General features: G+C 44.2%; 1 protein-coding gene across 4 annotated transcripts in view; it reads left to right on the forward strand.

Moving 5' to 3' along the window:
- LOC307074746 (uncharacterized protein) overlaps window positions 1–27,212 on the forward strand; it is a 102,405-nt gene that overhangs the window by 34,557 nt on the left and 40,636 nt on the right. The window contains exons 7-18 of one of the 4 annotated variants that reach the window (XM_079735025.1): window positions 13,465–13,581; window positions 13,820–13,936; window positions 14,732–14,848; window positions 16,244–16,360; window positions 16,867–16,933; window positions 17,063–17,186; window positions 17,815–19,612; window positions 20,913–21,086; window positions 22,865–23,038; window positions 24,296–24,469; window positions 24,646–24,692; window positions 26,070–26,711. In XM_079735025.1, the coding sequence (XP_079591151.1) occupies window positions 13,465–13,581; window positions 13,820–13,936; window positions 14,732–14,848; window positions 16,244–16,360; window positions 16,867–16,933; window positions 17,063–17,186; window positions 17,815–19,612; window positions 20,913–21,086; window positions 22,865–23,038; window positions 24,296–24,469; window positions 24,646–24,692; window positions 26,070–26,620 (3,577 nt within the window). In that variant the 3' untranslated portion in view covers window positions 26,621–26,711. Of the gene's footprint in view, window positions 1–13,464; window positions 13,582–13,819; window positions 13,937–14,731; window positions 14,849–16,243; window positions 16,361–16,866; window positions 16,934–17,062; window positions 17,187–17,814; window positions 19,613–20,912; window positions 21,087–22,864; window positions 23,039–24,295; window positions 24,470–24,645; window positions 24,693–26,069; window positions 26,712–27,212 lie in introns of those variants that run through there. The other 3 variants (XM_079735026.1, XM_079735027.1, XM_079735029.1) reach the window with 3 other exon arrangements.

Here is a 27,212-nt window from a genome sequence, read left to right on the forward strand (position 1 = left end):
TAGTTTATAATTTTATGAATGATAAAATATAATTTCCAGGAGGCTGTTCAGTCAGAAAATAACGGATCATTAGTAAAAGCGTTTGCCCGGCCGCTCCGTGCCTGCCTCCGCCGCCGATCTCTGACAGCACCGCAAACCATTCGTCGATAACCGGAATAAAGTGGCAACGACTAGGAAAGTTTTCAGTTGGGGGCAGCCCTATTTATCACCGATAACAATAGCTGAAAATAACGTTACCAACCTGATGTATGATGCAGTGCAGTATTGGACAGTCAACGCCACTCTGTCTGAGAAGCCCGGCGAATCCAGTGCGTCTTCCTTGCATTGATGGCGCACCGTCAGCAACAACAGCTTGTCAAAGCCTCCGTGCTCACTCACAACACTTTCAACAGCGTTGAAAATGTCCTGTCCTTTGGTAGTGTCATGCAAAGACACCAGTTTCAATAACTCCTCATGCACTTCAAATGAACTGTTTACTGCTCGTGTGTAGATGAGGAGCTGGCTTACATCCATCACATCTGTACTCTCATCAAGCGCTAAGGAAAAGTACTTGCAGTCGTTCATGATTTCCCTGAGCTTTCCCTCGACATGATTTTGAATATCAAAAATTCTTCTGGTCACTTTGCGTCGGGACAGAGAGACCGTTTCAAAGTTCTTAGCCATGTTGTCGTCTCCAAAAGCTTTCGCCATCTCAACTGCACATCGCTTCACCATTTCACCATCTGACAGGGGCTTCTTTGCTTTAGCAAGCTCAAGGGAAACAACATAAGATGCTTTCAGTGACGATTCCTGTGTGGTCGTGGCTTTGGTAAAAAAGCTTTGCTGACGGTGTATTTTTCGCTTGAGATCAGCAACGATAGCGGCTCTGGCAGCTCTGGTGTACTTGTCATACTTTTCTTTGTGCGTGGCGTTGTAGTGGCGGCTCAAGTTAAAATCCTTCATTGCCGATTTTGTTTCCAAGCACACTAAACACATGGGTTTTCCTTTGCAATCTGTAAAAAGATAATCTGTTTCCCATCTTGGCTGGAAAACGCGATTTTCTCCTTCTAGTTTTCTTTTTTGAGCGCTCATGTTTGTAAAATTCTTTTTTTTTGTAAATCCCGCTAAAAGAGGAGGTGAGGTCGACGTGGTAATTCCAAGACCATCCACTTGGCTACATACCTTTACATTTTCGGGGAGCGCCATCTAGCGGCTGACATAATTAATTACAGTTTGGTTCAAATGACTGAAAAACCAATAATATATACAAATGAACTCGCGGGCCGCACAAATTCGGCCGCCAGTTGCCCATCCCTGCTCTGAAGCATGAAAAACTAAACGCATCACAAGTGTCAGTAATTACTTTAGACAACTTTTCCATTAAACTGCATGGACTTCTTTTCTCATTATAGGTAGTAACAACAAACATCATAACTCATTCTTGGTATTTAGTTATGTAAGAAAAAAACACAATGGCTAATTAATTACTGTAACTAAACTCAAACATTAATGCCATAACACATAACACATTAACTCATTTCCTTTTTTTTTTTTTTTTTTACAGGTCAAGTCTCTCAGGTTTCTTGATATGTCTAGCGGATCTTCTTATCAGCATTTCACCTGGAAGAGAAGTATTAGTTAGATTATCAGTGTCTGTGTCTGTGTTGCAGTGTGCATTATGTGTGGAGATTGACTCGGACTCAGCTTGGGTTTGACTGAGCTCTTGGTCTGGAACAGTCTCTGGTGTTGCTGGTGTTTTCAGGAGACTGCGCCGGTTTCGCCTGATGATCTGTCCTTCTGGTGTTTTCACAGTGTAGGACTGTGGAGCGACCTCTTGAAGAACAGTAGCTTTCGTCGTCCATCCTTCAGGACTTTCAATCCTGACTGCGTCGTCCCTGGACAGTGGTGGAAGCGGCTTTGCTGTTCTGTCATAGAAATTCTTTTGTTTCATTTTCTGATGTTTCAGCTTTTGTTCCAGCTTTGGGCGTTTCCTTTGCTTTGCAGAGGTTGGAAGTGTTGTTCGAAGCTTTCTATTCATCAGCAGCTCAGCAGGTGACAGTCCGCATTCCAGAGGTGATGCTCTGTAGCTCAGTAGAGCCAGGTAAGGATCGGAAGCACTGTCTGCAGCCTTTTTCAACAGCTGCTTCAGGATGTGAACGCCTTTCTCTGCTTTGCCATTAGACTGTGCATACAGTGGGCTAGATGTGACATGCTTGAAATCATAGACTTTTGCGAAGTCTTGCCACTCCTTGCTACTGAAGCATGGTCCATTGTCACTCATTACTGTATGCGGAATGCCATGTCTGGCGAAGATGGACTTGGCATGTGTAATGACACAGTTGGATGTTGTGCTTGAGAGTAATGCCATCTCAGGGTAATTTGAGAAATAGTCAATTACTACCAAGTAATCCTTTCCTTTCAGGTGGAACAAGTCGATTCCTACTTTGTGCCAAGGTGTTGTTGTCACATCAGTTACCATCATTGGCTCTTTTGTTTGTTTGTTTCTGTATTTCAGGCATGTCTCGCATTTGCCTGTCATGTTGTTAATGTCTTTGTTAAGTCCTGGCCAGTATACTGTGTCTCTTGCCCTTCTTTTACATTTTTCGACACCTAAGTGTCCTTCATGAATTCTCTGCAGTAGCTCTTTTCTAACTGTGCGTGGAATGACTATTCTGTTTTGTTTTAACAACAGTCCATTGACTACACTCAGCTCACCTCTGACGTGGAAGAACTGTGGACAGGATCCTGCAGCCCATCCATCCCGGATGTTCTCCATGACGCGCTGTAGCTCTGGATCTTTCACCGTCTCGTCGATGATCTGCCGGGTCTTGGCGTCGGACACAGGAAGCGCTGCGGACACCGTGTTGACGTGCACCTGGACATCTTCTTCAGTCGTGCTCGCACAACCCTTGATAGGAGCTCTTGACAATGCATCGGCGAGAATGAGGTGCTTGCCTGGTGCGTAGATGAGTTCAATGTCATACCTCTGCATCTTCATCATCATGCGCTGTATCCGTGGTGACATTTCATTCAGGTTCTTTTTCATTATTGCAACGAGTGGACGATGGTCAGTCTCAACTGTGAAGGTGGGTAGGCCGTATATGTAGCTGTGAAACTTTTCAAGGCCAAACACTAATCCGAGACATTCTTTTTCAATTTGTGCATATCTGCACTCAGTCTCTGTCATTGACCTAGATGCATATGCTACAGGTTTCCAGTGCTCACCTTCGGCTTGTAGTAGTACCGCACCGATTCCATCTTTCGAAGCATCTGTCGACACCTTGATTCTTTGGGTTGGGTCGAAGAATGTCAGCACAGGTGTGGCAGTGAGTGCATCTTTGAGCTTTAGCCACTCGCGCTCATGGTTGGCTGTCCAGTTGAAGTTGTTTTCTTTGTGGAGGAGCTCACGCAGGTGAGTTGTTTTCGCTGAGAGATTGGGTATGAATTTCCCGATGAAGTTTACCATTCCCATGATGCGTAGGACACCTGGTTTGTCTGTGGGCTTTGGCATGTTCATTATGGCGTTGATCTTTTCTTCATCTGCCTGTATTCCCTGAGCTGAGAGCTTGTCTCCGAGGAACACGATCTCTTGAGCAGCAAACTGGCATTTGTTTTTGTTGAGCTTTAATCCATTATCTTGTATTCGCTCTAGAACACTGGTCAGTCTCTGATTGTGCTGCTGGATTGTGGACCCCCATATAATTATGTCATCTACATAGGCTCTTTTTCCATCCAGGCCTTCGATGATGTGCTCCATTGCCCTATGAAAGATTTCAGAGGCGGATATAATTCCAAAGGGGAGCCTCTGGAAACAGTATCGTCCAAAGGGTGTATTGAACGTACACATCTTGGTACTGCTCTCATCCAGCCTTAATTGCCAAAAACCTTGTGATGCCTCCATTTTTGAGAAGTACCTGGCGCCTGCCATCTCGCTGGTGATCTCCTCTCGCTTGGGTATTTGGTAGTGTTCACGCTTGATATTTTCATTTAGGTCTTTTGGATCCATGCATATCCTAAGCTCTCCATTCTTTTTCTTTACGCAGACCATGGAATTAACCCACTCCGTTGGTTCTTCGATCTTTTTTATCACTCCAAGCGCCGTCATCCGCTCCAGCTCTTTCTTCAAGCTGTCTCTGAGTGCCAGTGGAACTCTTCTTGCGGCATGAACAACTGGCTGTGCGTTGTCTTTCAGTTGAATTTTGTATGTAAATGGCAGCATACCAAAACCTCTGAAGATGTCGGAGAAGTTCTGCACGATCGTGTCAGCAGAGTCAGGTGAGTCAGTCCTGCTGGTGTTGATCCGGTACACTCTTTTCACTAGCTCCAAGCTTTCACAGGCTTTGTCCCCTAGCAGTGAATCAAGTCCTTCAGGAACAACTGAGAAGAGCAGGTGATGCACTTTATCCTTGACTGTGACTTTCAGCTTGCATGTGCCTAAACACTCAATGCTCTGTCCATTGTAGTCTTTTAGTGCAAGTGTTTTCTTCTGTATTTTTGGTTTTTCTCTCATTGCCTTCACATCTGACATGCTGATCAAGTTTGCTTTTGCACCAGTATCTAGCTTCATTGTAACTACAGTCCCATTAATTTGCAGTGGTGCTATCCATTTGTCTGATTTAACAGCGTTTATCTGTGCTTTTGGTTCATCTTCACAGTTCACAGTGGAAATAAAGAATGTCTCACCTAATTCCGGATCTTCCACGACATTCACCGATCTTCCTCTCTGTTTCTCTTTTCGTTTCGAAAAACACTGTTTGGCAAAGTGATTATTGCCTTGGCAGTTGCTGCACTGCTTGCCGAAAGCAGGGCATTCTCTGGGCTTATGCTGTGTGCCGCACCGTTTGCACTGAAACTGTCCCGTTTTCTGTCCACTGGAATGTCCTCAACGTGCATTGTGGTGCTTAGAAATGGCGCCAACATCTGCCAACTCTCGCAGGTTAGCATTGCTAGTCGCTGCTTCACTGAACGTTCGCACATGCTTTTTGCTTAGCTCGCTAGCCTGGGCTATTTTCACCGCTCCATCTAGCTTTAGTTCAGTCTCCCTCATCAGTCTTTCCCTAACCTTCTTGTCATCAATTCCGAATACGATCTGGTCCTTTATCATCGAATCTTTGAGGGTTCCAAAATTGCATGATTGTGCTTTTATTTTCAAGTCTGTGACGAAGCCATCAACACTCTCCCCTGGCTGCTGCAGCCTTGAACGGAATACGTATCTCTCGTACGTCTCGTTTTTTTTTGGTGAACAATACGCTTCGAACTTGGCTAGCACAGTATTAAACTTGGATTGGTCTTCCCCATCCTCATATACGAAGGTGTTGTATACTTCAATGGCTTGTGGCCCAGCTATAGTGAGTAATAACGCTACCTTTCTTGCGTCCGGTTTGTTGTCCAGCCCCACTGCCTCGATGTAGAGCCTAATCTGTTGCTGAAATGTGCGCCAATTACTGTCGACGTTTCCCGTTAGCTTTAGGTGTCCGGGAGGTCTCATCAAGTTCTCCATCGTCGAATTTGTAGGCGACTGTCCGCTTTTCCAGAACCGAAACTCACTCACTTCACGTCTTTTACTCCTGGTACCATGTTTTGTTCTTCATTTCAATAAAGAATCTTTGTTTAGCACTTGTCATTTATTATAAAGACGGAGCATCTTACATGCGACTTCACTATATGAACTCGGTACTAAATCTGCCCTGTATTAACAGTAATCACTCATTAGTAGGACCGCTACAGACACCTTCTGGCAACATGTGGAACTACAGATATCACCACAGCGTCCTTGGGAGACTTTAAAGGTACTTTGGACGGAATGAACTGTTGTTATATTTGCAGTGCGGTATTATGATTACATTATTTAGACACTAACAACATCTTGTTTAGTGACGGCAGTTAAACGTCATCATGTACTGGGTCCTGTTCTCTGTGGGCCTGCATCACAGATCTGGTTGTATTGTCATACCACATGAGGAAGTCCATAGATGGTCTGGCCTTCAGAGCGGTTTAACCAGAACAGGGAGCAGTTGGTATGATATCCGCATTGTGAACTTGATCTTATCAGACACATTTGAAGCCCTTTGAGGCCTTCTGTGTGGAATGATGAATAGTTATTAAATAGTTATTAAATTGAAACGTCCGGGCAGCATCTCCACATCTCTCCACTCCTTGAGAATGAGAGGGTTTATGAATCTGCGTCTAGGAAAAACACCCTGCCTCTCGTCCAAAGTTAACAGAGACCACAGCGCCCAGTGACCGGGAATACGCAGTTCATATAAAAGCAGAGGCTGGGAGGAGAATAAACTCGGAGGGGAACTGGTCCATCTGGTTGGTTCATCATTTCCTTGTTACGAGTCGGACGGTTTGGTGTGGCTCACTTCATCACAGCAGGAAGACGACGAAGGTACTGTAGTCCACTCTGATCCGTGATAGACCATAAATATGAATAACTTTGAATCTTATCCGTAGGTTGGTGACAGTTGTTGACAGGTCATTATGGATCAGGTAGGGGTTAGACAGTACAGAGAAAGGTCATTAAGGAGCAGGTAGGGGTTAGACAGTACAGAGACAGGTCATTAAGGAGCAGGTAGGGGTTAGACAGTACAGAGACGGGTCATTAAGGAGCAGGTAGGGGTTAGACAGTACAGAGACGGGTCATTAAGGAGCAGGTACGGGTTGGACAGTACAGAGACAGGTCATTAAGGAGCAGGTAGGGGTTAGACAGTACAGAGACGGGTCATTAAGGAGCAGGTAGGGGTTAGACAGTACAGAGAAAGGTCATTATGGAGCAGGTAGGGGTTAGACAGTACAGAGACAGGTCATTAAGGAGCAGGTAGGGGTTAGACAGTACAGAGACAGGTCATTAAGGAGCAGGTAGGGGTTAGGCAGTACAGAGACAGGTCATTAAGGAGCAGGTAGGGGTTAGGCAGTACAGAGACAGGTCATTAAGGAGCAGGTACAGGTTGGACAGTAAAAAGACAGGTCATTAAAAAGTAGGTAGGGGTTAGACAGTAAAGAGACGGGTCATTAAGGAGCAGGTAGGGGTTAGACAGTACAGAGACAGGTCATTAAGGAGCAGGTAGGGGTTAGACAGTACAGAGACAGGTCATTAAGGAGCAGGTAGGGGTTAGACAGCACAGAGACAGGTCATTAAGGAGCAGGTAGGGGTTTGACAGTCCAGAGACAGGTCATTAAGGAGCAGGTAGGGGTTAGACAGCACAGAGACAGGTCATTAAGGAGCAGGTAGGGGTTAGACAGTACAGAGACAGGGGTTGGGGTCATCTTGAAGACTCCAGACATTGGGGATTGCACTCAGAACCATTCAGCTACGAGTCAAGTCACCCGGTGACCCTGGGTGGCTTTAACGCTAGGAATCTGGTTAGGTAGTATCTGTGGATACCTGTTGTTATTGTTGCAATTATTATTTATATTTGTACGACCCATATCTCAACCTCTGAGTGGTAAAATGTTTTCAAATTTTGGTGTCCGATAATGTCAGTCAGAATGATTGTGCTGTAAAGTGAACATTTTGTGAAACTTCAGAAATCTTTCTGAGGGGGAAAAATTAATGAGTTCACTTTCTCTCTTTTCTGAAAATCTCTGAGTACCCCCTGCAATACTCCAAAGTACCCCTAAGGGTACGCACACAGCCATTTGAGAACCCCTGCCTTAGTGTGACGGTCATGATACCAAAAGGCAGCTCTATAAGAACATTGTAATTCTGGAACAAGACACTTGGACCAGAGGGATGTATGGGAGGCCGGTGATGAAATCTTATAACATAAATTCCTCAAATCAAGAGGCATCGAGTCAGGTGATCATATGTGTAGATACATCATCTAATCCCAATGTCAAGCGGAAAGCCAAGAAACTCAATAGAAAATGTGAACCTATTTTATCTACATTTCAGATTTTACGGCAAGGTGGTTTAATAATACATTGGTAAGATTAAGTTTATGCACCCATGCTCAAGTTTACTAAAAAGAGGAATAAAAAAATCATCTTTTGGAAATTGATCTTCATGCCTTAATTAAACAAATGTGGAAAAATCCAACCTTTTAGGCCACCAATTTTCTTTGTGAATGAATAATGTATTGTAAATAAATAAATGTTCTTCATTCAAATACAGGGTGCATAAGTATAGCAACCCCTATGTTAAATTCCCATAGAGGCAGGCAGATTTTTATTTTTAAAGGCCATTTAGTTATTGGATCCAGGATTGATGCATCCTGATAAAGTCACCTAGGCCTTTGGAATTGAAATAGCCCCACATCATCACATACCCTTCACCATATCTAGAGACTGGCATGGTTCTTTTCAGTTAGCCTAATAGCTGTTAGTTAGCCTAATGATTTCTCACTGCAAATCAAACCAGCTCATAGGCTAACTGAAATAAAACTATGCCAATCTGCCACTTTATTTAGGATACATTATTCATTCACAAAGAAAATTGGTGGCCTAAAAGGTTGGATATTTCCTCAGTTGTTTAATTAAGTCATTAAGATAGATTTCTAGAAAATGATTTTGTATTCCTCTTTTTAGTCAACTTTAGCATGGGTGCATAAACGTATCTTACCACTGTACATATTTATCGATTTGCAAAGCTGTTTCCATTAGCGATAGTTGTAACACATTGAGTTTGGGAGTTCAAAGTTTTGAATGTTTGCCTACCAGGAAGAGAACAAGCAAAAACATACAATCGTAAACAAAATTGGCAATGGCTGGAGGAGAATGGTTATATACTCACTTAATGCAACCAACCTGTCCGTCAGGAATCCTGAAGTAATAAATGTAGCAAAAGTATTCAAAGGTGGAATGTAAAGGTACTTTCTTCGCCTAACTTGTTTTGAAGTTACAGTCAACCGTCCCTTGGAACTATTTCCTTGACACACCTTACAAAGAACATAAATGACAATGCAATAATTATGGCAGATTTATTTATTTATTATTTTAGATGTATTCACAGTGTAAATACTTGTTATGACCGTCCCGATGGATAAAACATTCTGAAACTTGGTGTACACTTGTTACACTTGAGGGGTTAACTAACTGGGTCACATAGAAGCCACCTTCCTGAACTGAGGTCAAAAAATTAGGTCACAGCGTCAATTACAGTAATTGCAGACTAAAAATATGCTGTCATTTACATCTGTAAAATACACATGTCCATTTGTGGTTACTATTACTATACTACAGGCTACTTTATTTAATTTATAAAGATTCATCATTATTTGTAACTTGTACTTTAAGTTCATTTTATATCAGCTACTTTTTACTTTTACTTAAGTCGATTTTTTAGACCAGAACTTTTACTTGAGTAAAATTTCATCCAAGTAATTATGCTTTTACTTGAGTAGAATATTTTTGTACTCTTTCCACCTCTGATTAAATGCTTCCCATGTTGTAGATAAGTGTGGCTTTGTGTCATTTGGATAACGTTGTATTTGACACTCTAGATGGACTCCAGGGACAGAAAAAGAGCTTCCCTGTTAACTCCTGTCTCCGACCTCTGCGCGTGTAGCGTTGTGACGTCATCTGTTTCAGCTGGGCTGGAGTTAGAGACCGCTCACCCAATGCTAACGTGGTGTAGACACATACATACCTTATTTTAGACAAATGATAGAAATGTGCTTTGAGAGTGAATTATTACTTTAAATGGAATGCAAAGTGGAGGCACGTCTCTCTGTCTGGGGACAAAGAACAACAATTTATAGATTTATTAGTCCGATACAGGTTTACTGTAATCCTCATTATAAGGTGAGGCCACCAGGTTTACTGTAATCCTCATTATAAGGTGTATCAACCAGGTTTACTGTAATCCTCATTATAAGGTGAGTCCACCAGGTTTACTGTAATCCTCATTATAAGGTGAGTGCACCAGGTTTACTGTAATCCTCATTATAAGGTGAGTGCACCAGGTTTACTGTATTCCTCATTATAAGGCGAGGCCACCAGGTTAATGTAATCCTCAGTGATACTGTTGGCAGGGCGCCATGTTGAAGATTTCTGATTGAAACAAGGAATATACAATATTAAAAACACTTGCATTAGAACTAAGAGTTGGAACCCTCTTTTGACCATTAATATACAAGTTAGATACAGGACTCGCTTGTTCAGAGTTCACCTATACTCTGCACAACTTCCCGCCGTCTGCTAAATGCCCACAATGTAAACGTAACAATAATGTAATGTTTTAAAACTTGATAAAACATGTTTTCTAGGAATGGCCACTGCTACTTCCGGGTCTGAGGAGGACTTCTCCTGTTCCATCTGTCTGGATGTGTTCAACAGCCCAGTCTCCACACCATGTGGGCACAACTTCTGCAGAACCTGTATTACAACGTTCTGGGATGACCAAATCGAGTACAAATGTCCCGTTTGCAACGAGCTGTTCCACACAAGACCTGATTTACGGGTCAATACCCTTTTCTCAGAGATAGTTGATCGGTTAAGAAGGTCTGTACGAGTAAAAGAGCAGCCTTGTGTTGAACCAGGAGAAGTTCCCTGTGACATCTGTACTGGGACCCAGCTGAAGGCCGTGAAGTCCTGCCTAGAGTGTTTTATGTCTTTCTGCCAAACCCACCTGGAGCCACATCAGAGAGTTGCTCGCCTGCAGAAACATCGGCTGGTCGACCCTTTGGACAGTCTGGAAGACAGGATGTGTAAGAAACACGACAGACTTCTGGAGCTCTTCTGTCAGACTGACCAGGTGTGTGTGTGTGTGGTGTGCAAAAGGAGGAACCACAAGTCCCATCCTGTTGTACCTATGGAGGAGGAATATGAAGTGAAGACGGCCCAGCTGGGGAAGATCGAGGCTAAAGTTCAGCAGATGATCCGTGAGAGAAAACAAAAGAGTCAGGAAGTCAATGACACAGCGAATAACAGCAAAGCAGAAGCAGACAGAGAGATGGCCGATGGTCGGCAGGTCCTCACTGCTCTGAAGCGCTCTGTTGAAAAGTGTCTGGATGATTTCGACCAAACTGTTCAAGAGAAACTGAAATCCACAGAGAAAGAAGCTGATGACCTCATCAAAGAGCTGGGGCAGGAAATAGAAGATCTGACCAATATAAGCTCAGAGGTGAAGCAGCTCTCACACACTAAAGACCACCTCCACCTCCTCCAGACCTTCAGATCCCTGAAGGATCCTCCACCCACCAGGGACTGGACGAAGGTGAAGTTCCGTCCTCCGTCATACGTAGGGACACTGAACAAGGAGATGAAGAAGCTGATTGTCCTAGAGCCAACGCTAAAGAAGTGTAAGTGTCAGTTTAGTTTGATTCATCACAACACACAATAACTATTGGGATGGAGAGTCCATCCACACAGCAGGTGACGTTCATTCAGATCCTACTGGGAAGGAAGATGATGGCGGATGATGTGTCGACCATCACAATTAACCCTGCTTGTATAAAACCCAACAGGTATTGCATAATAATATGTAATAATAATAATATAACATTGTTATATTATGTATTGGACAGTTAGTAATGTTGTGATTATGATCAGACATAATCATGATGATGATCATAAAGCTAACATCTGGGCTCAGAATGTAGTATTTTGGGGATACTAACAATAATTAGACGGAAACAGACGTTACTCTTTACTTATTTAATGACAACCCGTAATCGTGGCTGTCCTGCATAGCGACCGTACATCTAATGGCTAGCTCAGTAGTAGTAGTGGGATGTAGTGGTGCGTTTTATTATCCATCCATCTCGGAGGTCAGAGGACTTTGCCTAGCGACACGCATGAACTCGCCCCTTTTCCTTGGACGGCAAACTTGCTTGCTCGGATGAACTCAGAGGAGGCCGAGCAAGGATTCGAGACAGAATTCAAGATGGCTGCGCCCAGTGTAACTTGAAGTATGAACTGTTTTCATTGTGTTTGGACCGCTTTGGTGGTTTAAATGGCAATTTCAATCGCTTGTATTACTGCAAGACATTACTGCGTCCGTATCTCTGTCTATGGCCTATAGCCTACTTATTTTGGAGCGCCTGGTACTCTGCCAATGCTACCACGATAACAGCTTTCCGGGTGGCGTCCATGTTTTTCTCCAACGACCGAGCAAAACATCATAAAACGTTTAAAAGTCTGGGCGTGACGTCAAATCCGAGGTCCGAGTCGGTTCGCAGAGAATACTAAAACGCACCATAAGTATCCCACTCTGCAACAAGACTAACATGTTCTGCTGCTGCCCTTAGTGGACGGATGTAAGTATCTCACTCTGCAACAAGACTAACATGTTCTGCTGGGGGCCCCCAACAAATGTCCCGGTATGGGCGTGTCCTTTGTCCCAGTATCGGCGTGTCCTTTGTCCTAGTATTGCCGTGTACTTTGTCCCAGTATGGGCAAGTCCTTTGTCCCAGTATGGCCGTGTCCTTTGTCCCAGTATGGGCACTTCCTTTGTCCCAGTATGGATGTGTCCTTTGTCTTAGTATGGGCTTGTGCTTTGTCCCAGTATGGGCGTGTCCTTTGTCCCAGTAGTCCCAGTATGGGCGTGTCCTTTGTCCCAGTAGTCCCAGTATGGGCGTGTCCTTTGTCCCAGTAGTCCCAGTATGGGCGTGTCCTTTGTCCCAGTATGGGATGGCTGTCGCCTTGCGTGGTGGCCTCTGCCGACGGTGTGTCTATGGGTGAACAAACCGTTGTCAGTTTTGTTCTAAATGCCTTAAAGGTAAATGTAAAAATATAAACAGACAGCACGCAGACACACAGAGAGACAGACAGGCAGACAGGACGCACACAGACAGACAGACAAAAAGACAGACTGACAGGACGCAGAGAGACAGACAGGCAGACAGGACACAGACAGACAGACAGACAGACAGACAGACAGACAGACAGACAGCACACAGACAGACAGGCAGACGGACAGGATCAGACAGACAGACGCAGACAGACAGCATGCAGCATGTAGACAGAAAGGCAGCAGACATACATACTACTCTATCATAATAGTGTGTAGAATTAGACATAGATAGTGTTAGAGTTTTTAGATCTAGCCACAGATAGTGATAGAGTTTTTAGATCTTGATATAGAGAGTGATAGGGTGTGTAGATCTAGACATAGAGAGTGATAGAGTGTATATCAGACAGGAGGAGGATAGGAAGTCTTCACGGCAGTAATTTCTCTTTCGGTACTCAAACAGAATCCACAGAAACAATAAGTAGTTGTGTTTGTGTCCAGGTCTCCAGACTGCTATGGATGAGGAGAGAGAGGAGGGGGGTTCTACCTCTAAGACCACTCTGTCTGGGGAACATGGCCGCCGGAGCAAAGCTAAGAGGTAAGAAGAGGATCTCACTGTCTGTGACTGGTGTCCCTCTCAGAGCTCAGCAGTGATACATCATGACTCCATCCTTACTCTGACCAGTCTATGGAACAACCTATTAGGTTTAAAGATGGAAATCAGTCTAATGAGAAGAGGTGAGGATTTATCAGAGATCATAATAAAACAGTTTCTATCCAACGTCCATAAATCCTGGTTCTTGTTTTTCTAGAAGGGTCCAGCAGCAGAGAGCAGACTCCCCTGGATCCAGCTGTGACTCCTTTGAGAGTGACGAGTCTATGGAACGACCTGTTAGGTTTAAATATGGACGCCCCTCCAGAGAGGAGAGGTAGGAGTTTCAAAGAGACGATGAAAACAGACCAGTTGGTTGTTATCAGACTCTATCGATACTGATGTTTACAATTCAGGGTAAATATAATAGATTATTTGTGTGTGTGTGTGTGTGTGTGTGTGTGTGTGTGTATGTGTGTGTGTGTGTGTGTGTGTGTGTGTGTGTGTGTGTGTGTGTGTGTGTGTGTGTGTGTGTGTGTGTGTGTGTGTGTGTGTTGTATGTATGTGTGTTGAAGCCCAGAGCAGCAGCAGAGATCAGACTCCCCTGGTTCCAGCTGTGACTCCTTTGAGAGGGACGAGTCTATGGAACAACCTGCTAGGTTTAAAGATGGATGCCCCTCTAGAGAGGAGAGGTAGGAGTTTCAAACAGACAATGAAAACAGACCAGTTGGTTGTTATCAGACTCTATCGATACTGATGTTTACAAGTCAGGGGAAATATAATAGATTATTTGTGTGTGTGTGTGTGTGTGTGCATGCGTGCGTGCGTGCGTGAGTGCGTGCGTGCGTGCGTGCGTGCGTGCGTGTCCATCATGGCGTCCTTGGTGAGATGGGAGCATTGACAATTCCACCAAATGACCCTAAAGATCACACACCCGTCGTAATTGCCGCCGTTAATGCAAACAAATGCATATTGCTTCAGAAAACGATCTTGATAATGTGTTTACTGTTGACCATCAAAACAGAGCACAAACAAGCCACAATCAAGGATAGGATACACTGCTGTCAATAAAACATCGGCAGCGTCCGAGACATTGGAGGGGACTCAAACTCCAAGGAAAGCTAGCCTGTATCCCTTGTGCGGACCACTCCATATCACAAACCATTTTTCACAATTCTTCTATTGACGAATACATACAAATATTCACCGTCAAAGCGAGGCTTCAGATATTTCAGACAAAGTTATACCTGTCAATCTGGTACCCTGGCTCATCATTATGTATACATCATGGACAAGAGCAAGTAATCGAATCCATGTCACACATATTAAACGGCTGCCATTTTTACAAAGGTCTTTATGTATCCAGACATGATAGGATTGTGTACATTATATCAGAGAGTTTACCATCCTTATTTTCTCCAACAGTGTCAATGCATATAAATTGTTTTCTATCCAACGTCCATAAATCCTGGTTCTTGTTTTTCTAGAAGGGTCCAGCAGCAGAGAGCAGACTCCCCTGGACCCAGCTGTGACTCCTTTGAGAGTGACGAGTCTATGGAACAACCTGTTAGGATTAAAGATGGACGCCCCTCTAGAGAGGAGAGGTAGGAGTTTCAAAGAGATGATGAAATCAGACCAGTTGGTTGTTATCAGACTCTATCGATACTGATGTTTACAATTCAGGGGAAATATAATAGATTATTTGTATGTGTGTGTGTGTGTGTGTGTGTGCGTGCGTGCGTGCGTGCGTGCGTGCGTTCATGCGTAAGTGTTTGTGTGCTAGACGTGTGCATGCGCGTCAAACATCGTCCATGCTGAGATGGGAGCAGTGAGAGTTCCACCAAACTACCCTAAATTCAGCCCGCACATCCGTCGTAATTGCCGCCGTTAATGCAAACAAATGCATATTGCTTCAGAAAACGATCTTGATAATGTGTTTACTGTCGACCATCAAAACAGACCACAAACAAGCCTTATCGAGCGGTAGGATACACTGCTGTCAATCAAACATCGGCAGCGTCAGAGACATTGGAGAGACTCAAACTCCAAGGAAAGCTGACCTGTATCCCTTGTTCGGACCACTCCATATCACAAACCATTTTCACAATTCTTCTATTGATGAAGACATACAAATATTCACAGTCAAAACGAGGCTTCAGATATTCCCAACAAAGTTATACCTGTCAATCTGGTACCTTCGCTCATCATTATGTATACATCATGGACAAGAGCAAGTAATCGAATCCATGTCACACATATTAAACGGCTGCCATTTTTACAAAGGCCTTTATGTATCCAGGCATGATAGAATTGTGTACATTATATCAGAGAGTTTACCATCCTTATTTTCTCCAACAGTGTCAATGCATATAAATTGTGTTGTTAGACAACAAATGTTTTCCAGGTGCTTTGCAGAAACGTCTGTGTTCACTGATTTAAATGCCACCAGGCCCGATATTACGATCATTGATGAGAACAATAGAAATATGTTCATTCTGGAAGTAGGATGCTGTTTTGATTCAAGTCTAGAGGAGGCTTACTTAACAAAGCTGGCAAACTATAACCCTCTTGTACAACAAATATCTGGCCTTGGCTACAAATGTCAATTTCTGGTCCTTATCTTCGGCAGCCTGGGCCATGTGCATAGGCCTGTCATCAGGGGATTCAGGATGGTTGGCTTTACCAAAGCAAGGGCAAAACAACTTGTCAAATACTGCTCAATATCCTCCATTATTGGAAGCCGCCACATTTTGAGGAGATGTTGTGTGTATCCATAATATGCTGTTTGAACTGTCATCAGACCCACATTGAGAGATAATGCCTGAGCAATGTTTTGTATCTGTAACATTTATTTTCTTATGTACATTTATTATGAATTGCGGACATAAATAAAGAAGTTAAAGTGTGTATGTGTGTGTGTGTGTGTGTGTGTGTGTGTGTGTGTGTGTGTGTGTGTGTGTGTGTGTGTGTGTGTGTGTTTGTTTGTATGTGTGTTGAAGCCCGGAGCAGCAGCAGAAAGCAGACTCCCCTGGATCCAGCTGTGACTCCTTTGAGAGTGACGAGTCTATGGAACAACCTGTTAGGTTTAAAGATGGATGCCCCTCTAGAGAGGAGAGGTAGGAGTTTCAAACAGACAATGAAAACAGACCAGTTGGTTGTTATCAGACTTTCAATACTGATGTTAACAAGTCAGGGGGAACATAATAGATTATGTGTGTGTGTGTGTGTGTGTGTGTGTGTGTGTGTGTGTGTGTGTGTGTGTGTGTGTGTGTGAGTGTGTGTGTGTGTGTGTGCGTGCGTGCGTGCGTGCGTGCGTGCGTGCGTGCGTGCGTGCGTGCACATCATGCCGTCCATGCTGAGATGGGAGCAGTGAGAGTTCCACCAAACTACCCTAAATTCAGCCCGCACATCCGTCGTAATTGCCACCGTTAATGCAAAAAGATGCATATTGCTTCAGAAAACGATCTTGATAATGTGATTAATGTCGACCAACAAAACAGACCACAAACAAGCCTTATCGAGCGGTAGGATGTGTGTGTGTGTGTGTGTGTGTGTGTGTGTGTGTGTGTGTGTGTGTGTGTGTGTGTGTGTGTGTGTGTGTGTGTGTGTGTGTTTTCCACAGACACCAGGTGAGGTCAAAGGTTACCAGTGCTCAGTCTGTACAGCAGCATCAAACAGAGCTGATCAAGGTGTGTAAATGTCCACCAAGTCGTTTGACTTCAGCTCTACATGAACATTAGAAAGCATCTCTTGAGGTGCTCCCAGCGGGACATGAATCCAGGACAGTAAAGTTCTCCTTGATGTTTGTTCTGCTACAGAGGGTTGAGGAGAATAAAGACGCCTTCCTAGACAAGGAGCTGAAGACGCTCTGGACGGATCTCTTCCTACATTACCCACAATGCTCAGAGATTAAGTGGGAGGAGGTGGAGGAGGAGGTGGATGGTAAGAACGAGGAGCAGAGGAGGCGCGCCATAGAGGGATTGGTGGAAATCTTGAAAACAGAGAAGAAGCACACATTTTGAAGAGCAGTAGGAGATTATTATTTGTTCTGTTCAGACTAAATGACATAATGTAAGACATTTCTAACTTTGGTGCAGAGATATCTTTCCTCTTTGGGGTTAAATGGTTTGATCCAGATATGTAGGTTTAGGTGGGGTATCAGGTTAAATGGTTTGATCCAGACATGTAGGTTTAGGTGGGGTACCAGGTTAAATGGTTTGATCCAGATATGTAGGGTTATTGTGGGGGTGTCAGGTTAAATGGTTTGATCCAGATATGTAGGGTTATTGTTGGTTTATCAGGTTAAAGTATTTTAAACACTGTCTTGTTATATCAGCATAGCGAGTCACTTTACACTAATTCATTATCCTTATTAATATCATTTGACCAATCATATTTCTGGAAATGACAAAATAGTCCTGAACATGCAGTCCTTGCTACGAACAGCTTCTCCGACCACAAGTAATGAAGCCAGTAAATATCATGAGGTTGATAATTAAAAGGAAATATTGACCTATTTCCACTGATGTCACTTTCCACTAACTGACGTCTTCTGCTGTTTCTCTTTTAGGATCTGATGCTGTCGAGTGCCAACATAAAATCAAGTCTCATTTGAAGAAGAAGTTCAGGGGTGTGTTTGAGGGAATCGCTAAAGCAGGACATTCAACACCTCTGAATAACTTCTACACAGAGATCTTCATCACAAAGAGAGGCAGTGGAGAAGCCACCAAGGAACATGAGGTCAGACTGATTGAAACAGCTTCCAGGAGACCAGCCATGGAGGAAACACCAATCAGATGTGAGGACATCTTTAAACCCTTACCTGGACGAGATCAACCAATCAGGACAATGATGACAACTGGAGTGGCCGGCATTGGTAAAACCGTCTTAACACACAAATTCACTCTGGACTGGGCTGAGGGCAAAACCAACCAGGACATACACTTCACATTTCTCCTCACTTTCAGAGAGCTGAATTTACTAAAAGGGAAAGAATTTAGCTTGGTGGAACTTCTTCATCACTTCTTTATTGAGACCAAAGAAGCAGGAATCTCCAGATACGACCAGTTCCAAGTTGTCTTCATCTTGGATGGTCTGGATGAGTGTCGACTTCCTCTGGACTTCCAGAAAATCCCGATCTGTACTGATGTCACAGAGTCCACCTCGGTGGAAGTGCTGCTGACAAACCTCATCAGGGGCGTCCTGCTTCCCTCCGCTCGCATCTGGATAACCACATGCCCTGCAGCAGCCAATCAGATCCCTGATGAGTGTGTTGACATGGTGACAGAGGTGAGAGGGTTCACCGACCAACAGAAGGAGGAGTACTTCAGGAAGAGATTCAGAGAGGAGACGCTGGCCAGAACAATCATCTCCCAAGTCAAAAAATCACGAAGCCTCTACATCATGTGTCACATCCCAGTCATCTGTTGGATCACTGCTACAGTTCTGGAGGACCTCTTCAAAACATCCCAGATAGGAGAAAAGATGCCCAAGACAGTGACTCAGATGTACAGCCACTTCCTGAGGGTCCAGTCCATACAGGGGGACATGAAGTATCATGGGAGAGCTGAAACAGATCCACACTGGAGTTCAGAGAGCAGGGAGATCATTGCATCTCTGGGAAAATTGGCTTTTAACCAGCTGGAGAAAGGCCACCGGATCTTCTACGAGGCAGACCAGGTAGAGTGTGGCATCGATATCAGAGCAGCCTCAGTGTACTCAGGAGTGTTCACCCAGATCTTTAAAGAGGAGTGTGAGCTGTACCAGGACAAGGTGTTCTGCTTTGTCCATCTGAGCATCCAGCAGTTTCTGGCTGCCCTTTATGTCTTTCAGTCCTTCATCGACACTGGGGTCAATCTGCTCTCAGAAGAACAACCAACCTCTGGTAAAGATGAACTCCTCCTCTACCAGAGTGCTGTGGACAAGGCCTTAGAGAGTGAGAATGGACACCTGGACTTGTTCCTCCGCTTCCTCCTGGGCCTCTCTCTGAAGACCAATCAGAAGCTCCTACGAGGTCTGCTGATAGAAGAAAAGCATCAGCAGATACAGCGGTTCTCAAAGAACAATGAGAAAACAGTGTCTTACATTAAGGAGAAGATAGATGGAGATTTCTCTCCAGAGAGAATCATCAATCTGTTCCACTGTCTGAATGAGCTCAACGACCGTTCTGTAGTGGAGCAGATCCAACGGTCACTGACATCAGGGAGTCTGTTCAAAACACATGTCTCTCCTGCTCAGTGGTCAGCTCTGGTCTTCATCTTACTGTCATCAGAAGAGGAGCTGAAGTTGTTTGACCTGAGGAAATACTCTGCTTCAGAGGAGGGTCTTCTGGGGCTGCTGCCAGTGGTCAAAGCCTCCAAAACATCTCTGTAGGTTCATTAATAACATGTATCACAATACACACAACACAATATACCTGGATAGTAGAATATAAAAGTTATGATAACAGAAAACAACTTTCGAGGTTAACTTATAACATGTATCTCAATATAAACAACGTTATATTGTGTAACCAGGTTGAAAGTGAAACTGAAAAGCTCTATTTATTATGAAATAATAAAATAACGAAAGAAGAGTTAAAATATGTAGCTATATGTATAAATAAGTGATTATTGATACGGATAGATCCATAAATGTATGTTTATTATTAAAAAAAGATAACCAATTATTTTAAAACATTTTAACCTTGTTCAGTACGTTTGGTTACATGGATGATTTGGGTTTAACCAATAGGATGGGTTTATAAAGAAACTTCAGGGTCATCAGGGGGAAGGGTGAGAGTTCACGATTGAGCGGGAAAAAGGAGAGAAAGGGAAGAGATGAAGGAGGAGAGTACTTTATTCTCTGTAGAGATTGCCCAGCTTAATGATATTTAAACATTTACTTATTAGTTGTAACCAGTAGCGGTGCCAAAGAATTATGATTGCGGGAGCTACGTGGGGCTAGATTGTTTATAGCAGGGGCTAATACATTTTGACGCAAAAATAATACTACACTCTACAATATGATACGAATCAACCAATCGACTCAAACAACCAGCTGCAACAGTCATCATCACTGACGCAAATGAAAAATATGATTTCATAGTTCAGTTTTGTTACATATAAGTCAGTCCGATGTCTTCATATAATAATATATATATATATATATTATTATTATTATTATATTATTGTGCCGATCACGGCCGTGGTCGCCAAGTGCTGCAACGAATCCTGGGAGGGTCGGCGGCAACGAGGTTGTGGGCGATAGGATGTGTGTTTCAGGTGTGTGTGGTGTGTTTGCATAAAGTCTTTCTCAGGGTCGTGCGGAGTATGGGACACGAGAGTTGCAAACTCTTATAAATTGGGCTCCCGTCTGGTCGTTCCCGTGCTCCTCGCCACATTATTATTAAAAAAGTATTTTTAACATTAATATTTGACTGGGAGTTTTGAGAGGGGGGACTTAGAGGGGGCTCAGGCTTTTTAGGGGGAGCTTAAGCCCCCCCCCCTCCCTCTTGGGTCTCAAACACTACAAAAAACTCCAATATTGTATTGACTAGTATATATTGGTTGAATTAATAAAACATCTCTAATTAAAGATTTCGAAACAAGTCCTTCATTATTTTCATAGTAAACGCCTCAAGTTACTTTAATCACAGTTCCTAACATGTTCTGTTTATTGTGTGTGAAGGCTGAATGGCTGTCATCTGTCAGAGAGATGCTGTGAAGCTCTGGCCTCAGTTCTCAGCTCCAACTCCTCTAGTCTGAGAGAGCTGGACCTGAGCTTCAATGATCTGCAGGATTCAGGAGTGAAGCTGCTCTCTGCTGGACTGGGGAGTTCACACTGTACACTGGAAACGCTCAGGTCAGTTTTACTCAATGGTCAAACAGTTACACCACAAGTTCCACATCAGAGGACGTTGAACAGATTTACCTCCAGAAAGTGAACAGGTCTGAATAAATAAGTAGAATATGTCCTCTCAGGGCTCAAGACACATTTTCTACTGTTGCCACTAACTTTTTAATTTGGTGGCACCCTAAGAAATGTGGTTGCACCCCTTTATTAGACGTGAAAATGTCCTTGGTCACGTATTTTCCATCTATGTCCATTCATGTGAACAGATTCACTCACTTTAAATAAGCTGTTTATACTTAGATTGCATAGGGGGTCTTTTTCTGTTTTTACCGCCTGCGCACCGACATCTCTTTTCTCACCAACCAACTCTTCATCCTCCTCCTCCTCAATCAAATAGCTACTAATAATAACCGGCTGCTGATTGGATAATATACTCCAAGTAGGATTTATCTTCTTCTCTGGGTCATCCAGAATTGTGCATTTCTTCACAGGCTCTTGAATAGTGCTAGTGCTGCTGTGACATTTCAATATAACTTTGCACAAAGTTCAAACCACTATTTTAGTTTTCTGATCAAAGCAGAGTGTCTTCATGGGAACTTAAGTGGGTCGTGTTTCCCAATAGAGCGATCACACCAGCGCCGCAATACAGCCACGCTTTAACACTGAACTAAACCTTGGCTGTCTGCGTTCATCGCAGCACCACTGTCACTCATCTTATCACATTTAGCGCATTTTGTAAATCCCATTGATTTCTGTTGTAAGACTCTTTGCTCGTTGGCCGGAAACAGAAAGAGGGGGGGGGGTGTTCACGTTTGGTTGTAGTCTTTTCGCTCGGTTCTAGCCCTACTAATAAGACGGAGAACCGAGCGAAAAGACTACAACCAAACGTGAACAGCCCCCCTTTCCGTTTCCGGCCAACAAGCAATGTTTCTAGGAGGTATTCTAGTCTGCTGAGCTATTCCGTCTCAGCCTTTATACCACAGATACTCTAGGGTCTATAGCATATAACCGCGTTGTCTGATTACAGTTTAATTCATTTTCCACAATTTAACAGCTCTCGTTTTGAAGAATAATCACTGCGCCATTCGTTTCAATGGGAATCGCGCCGGTCTATACTTTCAAAATAAAGTGTACATATTTATAATTTGAAATTCGTCCCAGCCTTTATACGACAGATACTATAGGGTCTATAGCATATAACCGCGTTTTCTGATTACAGTTTAATGTAACAGTAAGCTGGCAACACCGCAACTGCAAATTAACCACACGGAGATTACCATGGCAACCGGTCAAACAACATGGCGATCTGCGCGCGCATCCGCCGTGTTGATAAACAAATAACCCCCCTATTGAACGAAGTTAAACCGAGTGAGCGTGCCGTTCACAGACACCAGAATGAACGAGTTCACAGTAACGTACATCAGGCAGTAATACAGTACGTTCAGTTCACGTTCGCCCAAAATATGAACTCGTTCAGGCACAACACTGGGTATAAGGTGTATTTTTTATTACATTCCTTTTCTTCTCATAATCATGTAGTTAGACAGTAAGGTGGACTTTAGAGTTGTTAAGTAAAGTTCAATAACATTTTCATCTTAAAACTGGCTCTTTTTAGGGACATTTTCAGGGGTTTCGTTGAATATTTATTCATCTGACCTCCTAGTAAGTCAAATTTTGAAGATCTACTGTACTGACATTTAGTTAAACTAATAAAACATGTCTCATAACAAACTTTGAATAAAACATTAAACCCAGTTCCTAACATGTTGTGTTTATTGTGTGTGAAGGATGACTGGCTGTCAGCTGTCAGAGAGATGCTGTGAAGCTCTGGCCTCAGTTCTCAGCTCCAACTCCTCTAGTCTGAGAGAGCTGGACCTGAGCTTCAATGATCTGCAGGATTCAGGAGTGAAGCTGCTCTCTGCTGGACTGGGGAGTCCACACTGTAAACTGGAAATGCTCAGGTCAGTTTTACTCAAAGGTCAAACCACTAGTTCCACATCAGAGGACCGTTATATAACTCAGTTTATAACTCAGTACCTGTGATGACCACATCCATGACTTTGGTATCATTGGAGAAGTATCACCTTGTTGTTTAGGTGGATATTCTAATACTTCCATATGCCTGCAACTTTTCAATTACAAATATGAACATGAACTCAAAATATACTAATATTGCTATTATACTAATAGGATACAGAATAACATTGCAGTGGTGTAGTGGTGCCTGGAGAAGTAGGGATACTCTTAATGTCTTAAAGCGCCCTGTGTTATAAACAGTGACATTAAGACTACTCTTGCATGTTTAGTGAACCCATAAATGGGCCAGTAATGTTGGCACATTGTCACTTAACTTCTGCTGACCAGGATCTACTTTGCATCAGTACTGGCCCACAGACTATAGGGTGAGAAATATTACTGTAAGGTATTGTATGTTACTTATCTTAATATATTTTAGGTTTCACATGAATACATTTATTTCTAATAGATTAAGTTGTTGTTGTGAGCACTGCTTCATACAGTAGATCTGAACATCACTGACCGCTTTAATGAGTAACTTAAACCGTTAGAATGGAGCATGAATCACAGGAAGGCCTGGGCCCGTCCAGTGATCTTTCATTTGTTTTCTGACATTAAAATGTCGTCACCTTTTTGGGCCATCACCAGTTTGCACCTCTGATAATAATACTTTTGATCATGTTAGTGGTTTCCCTGATTGATCTTTAATCTAGATGGTAGTACAATCTAACCAAGTTCTAGGTAAAGTTGATACTTTAATCAGGTGAAATCTAAAGAAGCCAAAAGTCCTGTCGTTGAGTCGACCTCGCTCCACAGCGGGATAGAGACTAGGGCTTGGGGCGCTACAATACTGATATATTATGTGGCCGTTGAATACCCGCTTGTTTCCGGGAAGGCCTTCTTCCACGGGTGGCGCTGTGGCAAATGGTCCCAATCCAAATGTGGTGTGGTTTAGAAAACCTAACGTATTATGGCTGAGAGCTTTCACAAGCTTTCACATCACAGCTCCACACATCCACACACACCTCGCCGCCGGTGTCCTTTCACTGGACCAGGAAGTGCTTCATAAAAGGACCGTCACCAAGGCAACGCCACTTGAGTTTGGAGTAGGACATTCACAAGCTGGTTGGCAGACTGGAAAAACACAGGATTTGACACACGTGTGTGTGTGTGTGTGTGTGTGTGTGTGTGTGTGTGTGTAGCTTGTCTGGCTGCCTGGTCACACAGGAAGGCTGTTTATCTCTGATCTCAGCTCTGAGCTCCAACCCCTCCCATCTGAGAGAGCTGGACCTGAGCTACAATCACCCAGGAGACTCAGGAGCTGCGGTGCTCTCTGCTCTACTGAAGGATCCACGCTGGAGACTGGACACTCTCAGGTATGGAGAGGACAGCTCACCACTCAGGGACAAAGTCTCCTACAAGGATTCATGCCGCTGCTAGATGAAGTGGTTTGAAAAAGCAGCTGTAACTCATGTGGTGTAGAACGAGATGAGACAACAGATGATGAAGGTGAATGTTTCAACATGCTGCTCTCACTTTGATTCCCCCCCAGTGTGGAGCACGGTGGAGTGTGGAGGCTGAAACCAGTTCCACAGAGATGTAAGTATCTGTTTGATTCATCACAACACCCACTCACTATTGAGATGGAAAGTCCATCCACACAGCAGGAAGTGAGATCAGATCCTACTGGGAATGAAGATGATGGCTGACAAAATGTATCTTACGTATATTAATACTGTCGACAGTCACATTTAAACCTGCTTGTATAAAACCCAGCAGGTAATACATTGTTATATTATGTATTGGATAGTTGGTAATGTTGTGATTATGATCAGACATAGTAATGATAATGATCATGAAGCTAACGTCTTGGCTCAGACTGTAGTATTTTGGGTATACTAACAATAATTAGACGGACACAGACTATACTCAATTCAATTCAATTCAATTCAATTTGTATAGCCCTTAATCACCATTACAGTCTCAAAGGGCTTAACAGGCCAAATATTTACTCTTTACTTATTTATTGACAACTCGTAACCGTGGCTCTCCCACATAGCGACCGTACATCCACTGGCTAGCTCAGGTTAGCTAGCGGTGAGCTACTGCACACAGCGATGGCACTACTGCCCCTAGTGGTGGGATGTAAGTATCCCACACTGCAACAAGACTAACGTGTTCATTTGCTGCCACTAGTGGTTGGATGTAAGTATCTCACTCTGCTACAAGACTGTTCTGCTGGGGGCCCCAAACAAATGTCCCGGTACGGGCGTGTCCTTTGTCCCAGTATGGGCGTGTCTTTTTGTCCCAGTATGGGCGTGTCCTTTGTCCCGATATGGGCATGTCTTTTGTCCCAGTATGGGCGTGTCCTTTGTCCGGGTATGGGCGTGCCCTTTGTCCCAGTATGGGCGTGTCCTTTGTCCGGGTATGGGCGTGGTCTTTGTCCGGGTATGGGCGTGGCCTTTGTCCGATACCGCCCATCTGTGTTCCTTCATTTGAAGAGTTTCACACGTTTTTATTTCATATGTGCGTGGGGACGTGGAGATGGGTTGTGACATACGATTGGTTACCAGGCGGCCAATGTCAATGGCCCTTCTAATTGTAATTAATTAAAAAGTAATAATATATATTATTAATTGTTTCTCGGCGACCCGGTACCACGTGAGTCCTGACCCGGTACCTCGTGAGTCCTGACCCGGTACCAGGTGAGCCCTGACCCGGTACCGGGTCCCGACCCATAGGTTGGGGGTTAGGGTTAGGATTAGCTCTCACCGATGATTTCAGGGGAGAGGGTCGGAGGAGGCGGGCCGCTGAAGCGTTGCGTGGCGCCCCGCTCCTCAGACTTAGCGGGGAGACGCTGGCTCTCACTACAGGAGGCTGAGGCTGGTCCTCCTCATTAGATGATAAGACACACACATCTGAACACTCCCCAGTGTCTCTGTGGTCAGCAGCTCATCATGTCTGGTTCTCCCTCAGATGCCTGTGAACTCACCCTGGACCCCAACACGGCCCACAGACGACTCTCTCTGTCTGAGGACAACAGGAAGGTGACGTGGGTTGGAGAGTACCAGTCGTATCCGGATCACCCAGAGAGATTTGACTGCTGGGAACAGGTGTTGGGTAGAGAGGCTCTGACTGGCCGCTGTTACTGGGAGATAGAGAGGAAAGGAGCTGTTGGTATAGGAGTGACATACAGAGGAATCACAAGGAGAGGAGCGGGTCGTGACAGCAGGCTTGGATGGAACAACAAGTCCTGGAGTCTTTATTGTTCTGATGATTGTTACTCTGCCCGGTACAACGGTAGAGGAACAGACCTCCCTCTCCCCCCCGCTGGCTCCACCAGAGTAGCAGTGTATCTGGACCGGCCTGCTGGCTCTTTGTCCTTCTACAGAGTGTCCCCAGGTGGAGGAGGGTCCTCAGACACACTGACACACCTCCACACCTTCTGGTCCTCCTTCACCCAGGAGGACCTCCTCCCTGGGGTCGGGTTAGGGTGGGGGTCCTCAGCGTCTCTGTGTCGGTTGTAGACACACACACACACACACACACACACACACACACACACACACACACACACACACACACACACACACACACACATGAAGGGTGCGTGATGGGGCAGAGGGGGGGTGAGGGGGGTTGAAGGTGAGGGGGGGTGAGGTCCGGGGGGAGGGCAGAGGGGGGGTGAGGGGGGCTGATCACTGCTCTCCTGTTGTCCCAGGTTTTACAGTTTTTCTCGATTGTAAACACACAATAAATGGAACTATGCACACAATTCTGAAAACTTGAAGCCCATGTATCAACCACAAGACTCCAGACTGCTAAACTCTGAGCACTATTCCATTGTTTTCACGCATGTAGAAATTCTAAATCGCATTATTGCAAAACTCTAAAGCACAAATCTCCTCATTGAGCACACTTGGTTCACCTGGAGAAAACTGGCCTTCAGAACGCCACGCCCAATTACCAATTGGTCTCGCTCACTTCTCTCCTGTTCAAACTCAACTGGCAAAACCCTTGAGTCATGTGTGAGGGCATAAAAGAGGCCTCAGGTGAGCTCTGCTGTGTTGGAGATGAGCTGCTCTGGCCTGATCAGGATGGAGGTGGGATACAGACTGA

Source organism: Pollachius pollachius, assembly GCF_949987615.1.
Source record: "Pollachius pollachius genome assembly, chromosome: 4".
Lineage (NCBI taxonomy): Eukaryota > Metazoa > Chordata > Actinopteri > Gadiformes > Gadidae > Pollachius > Pollachius pollachius.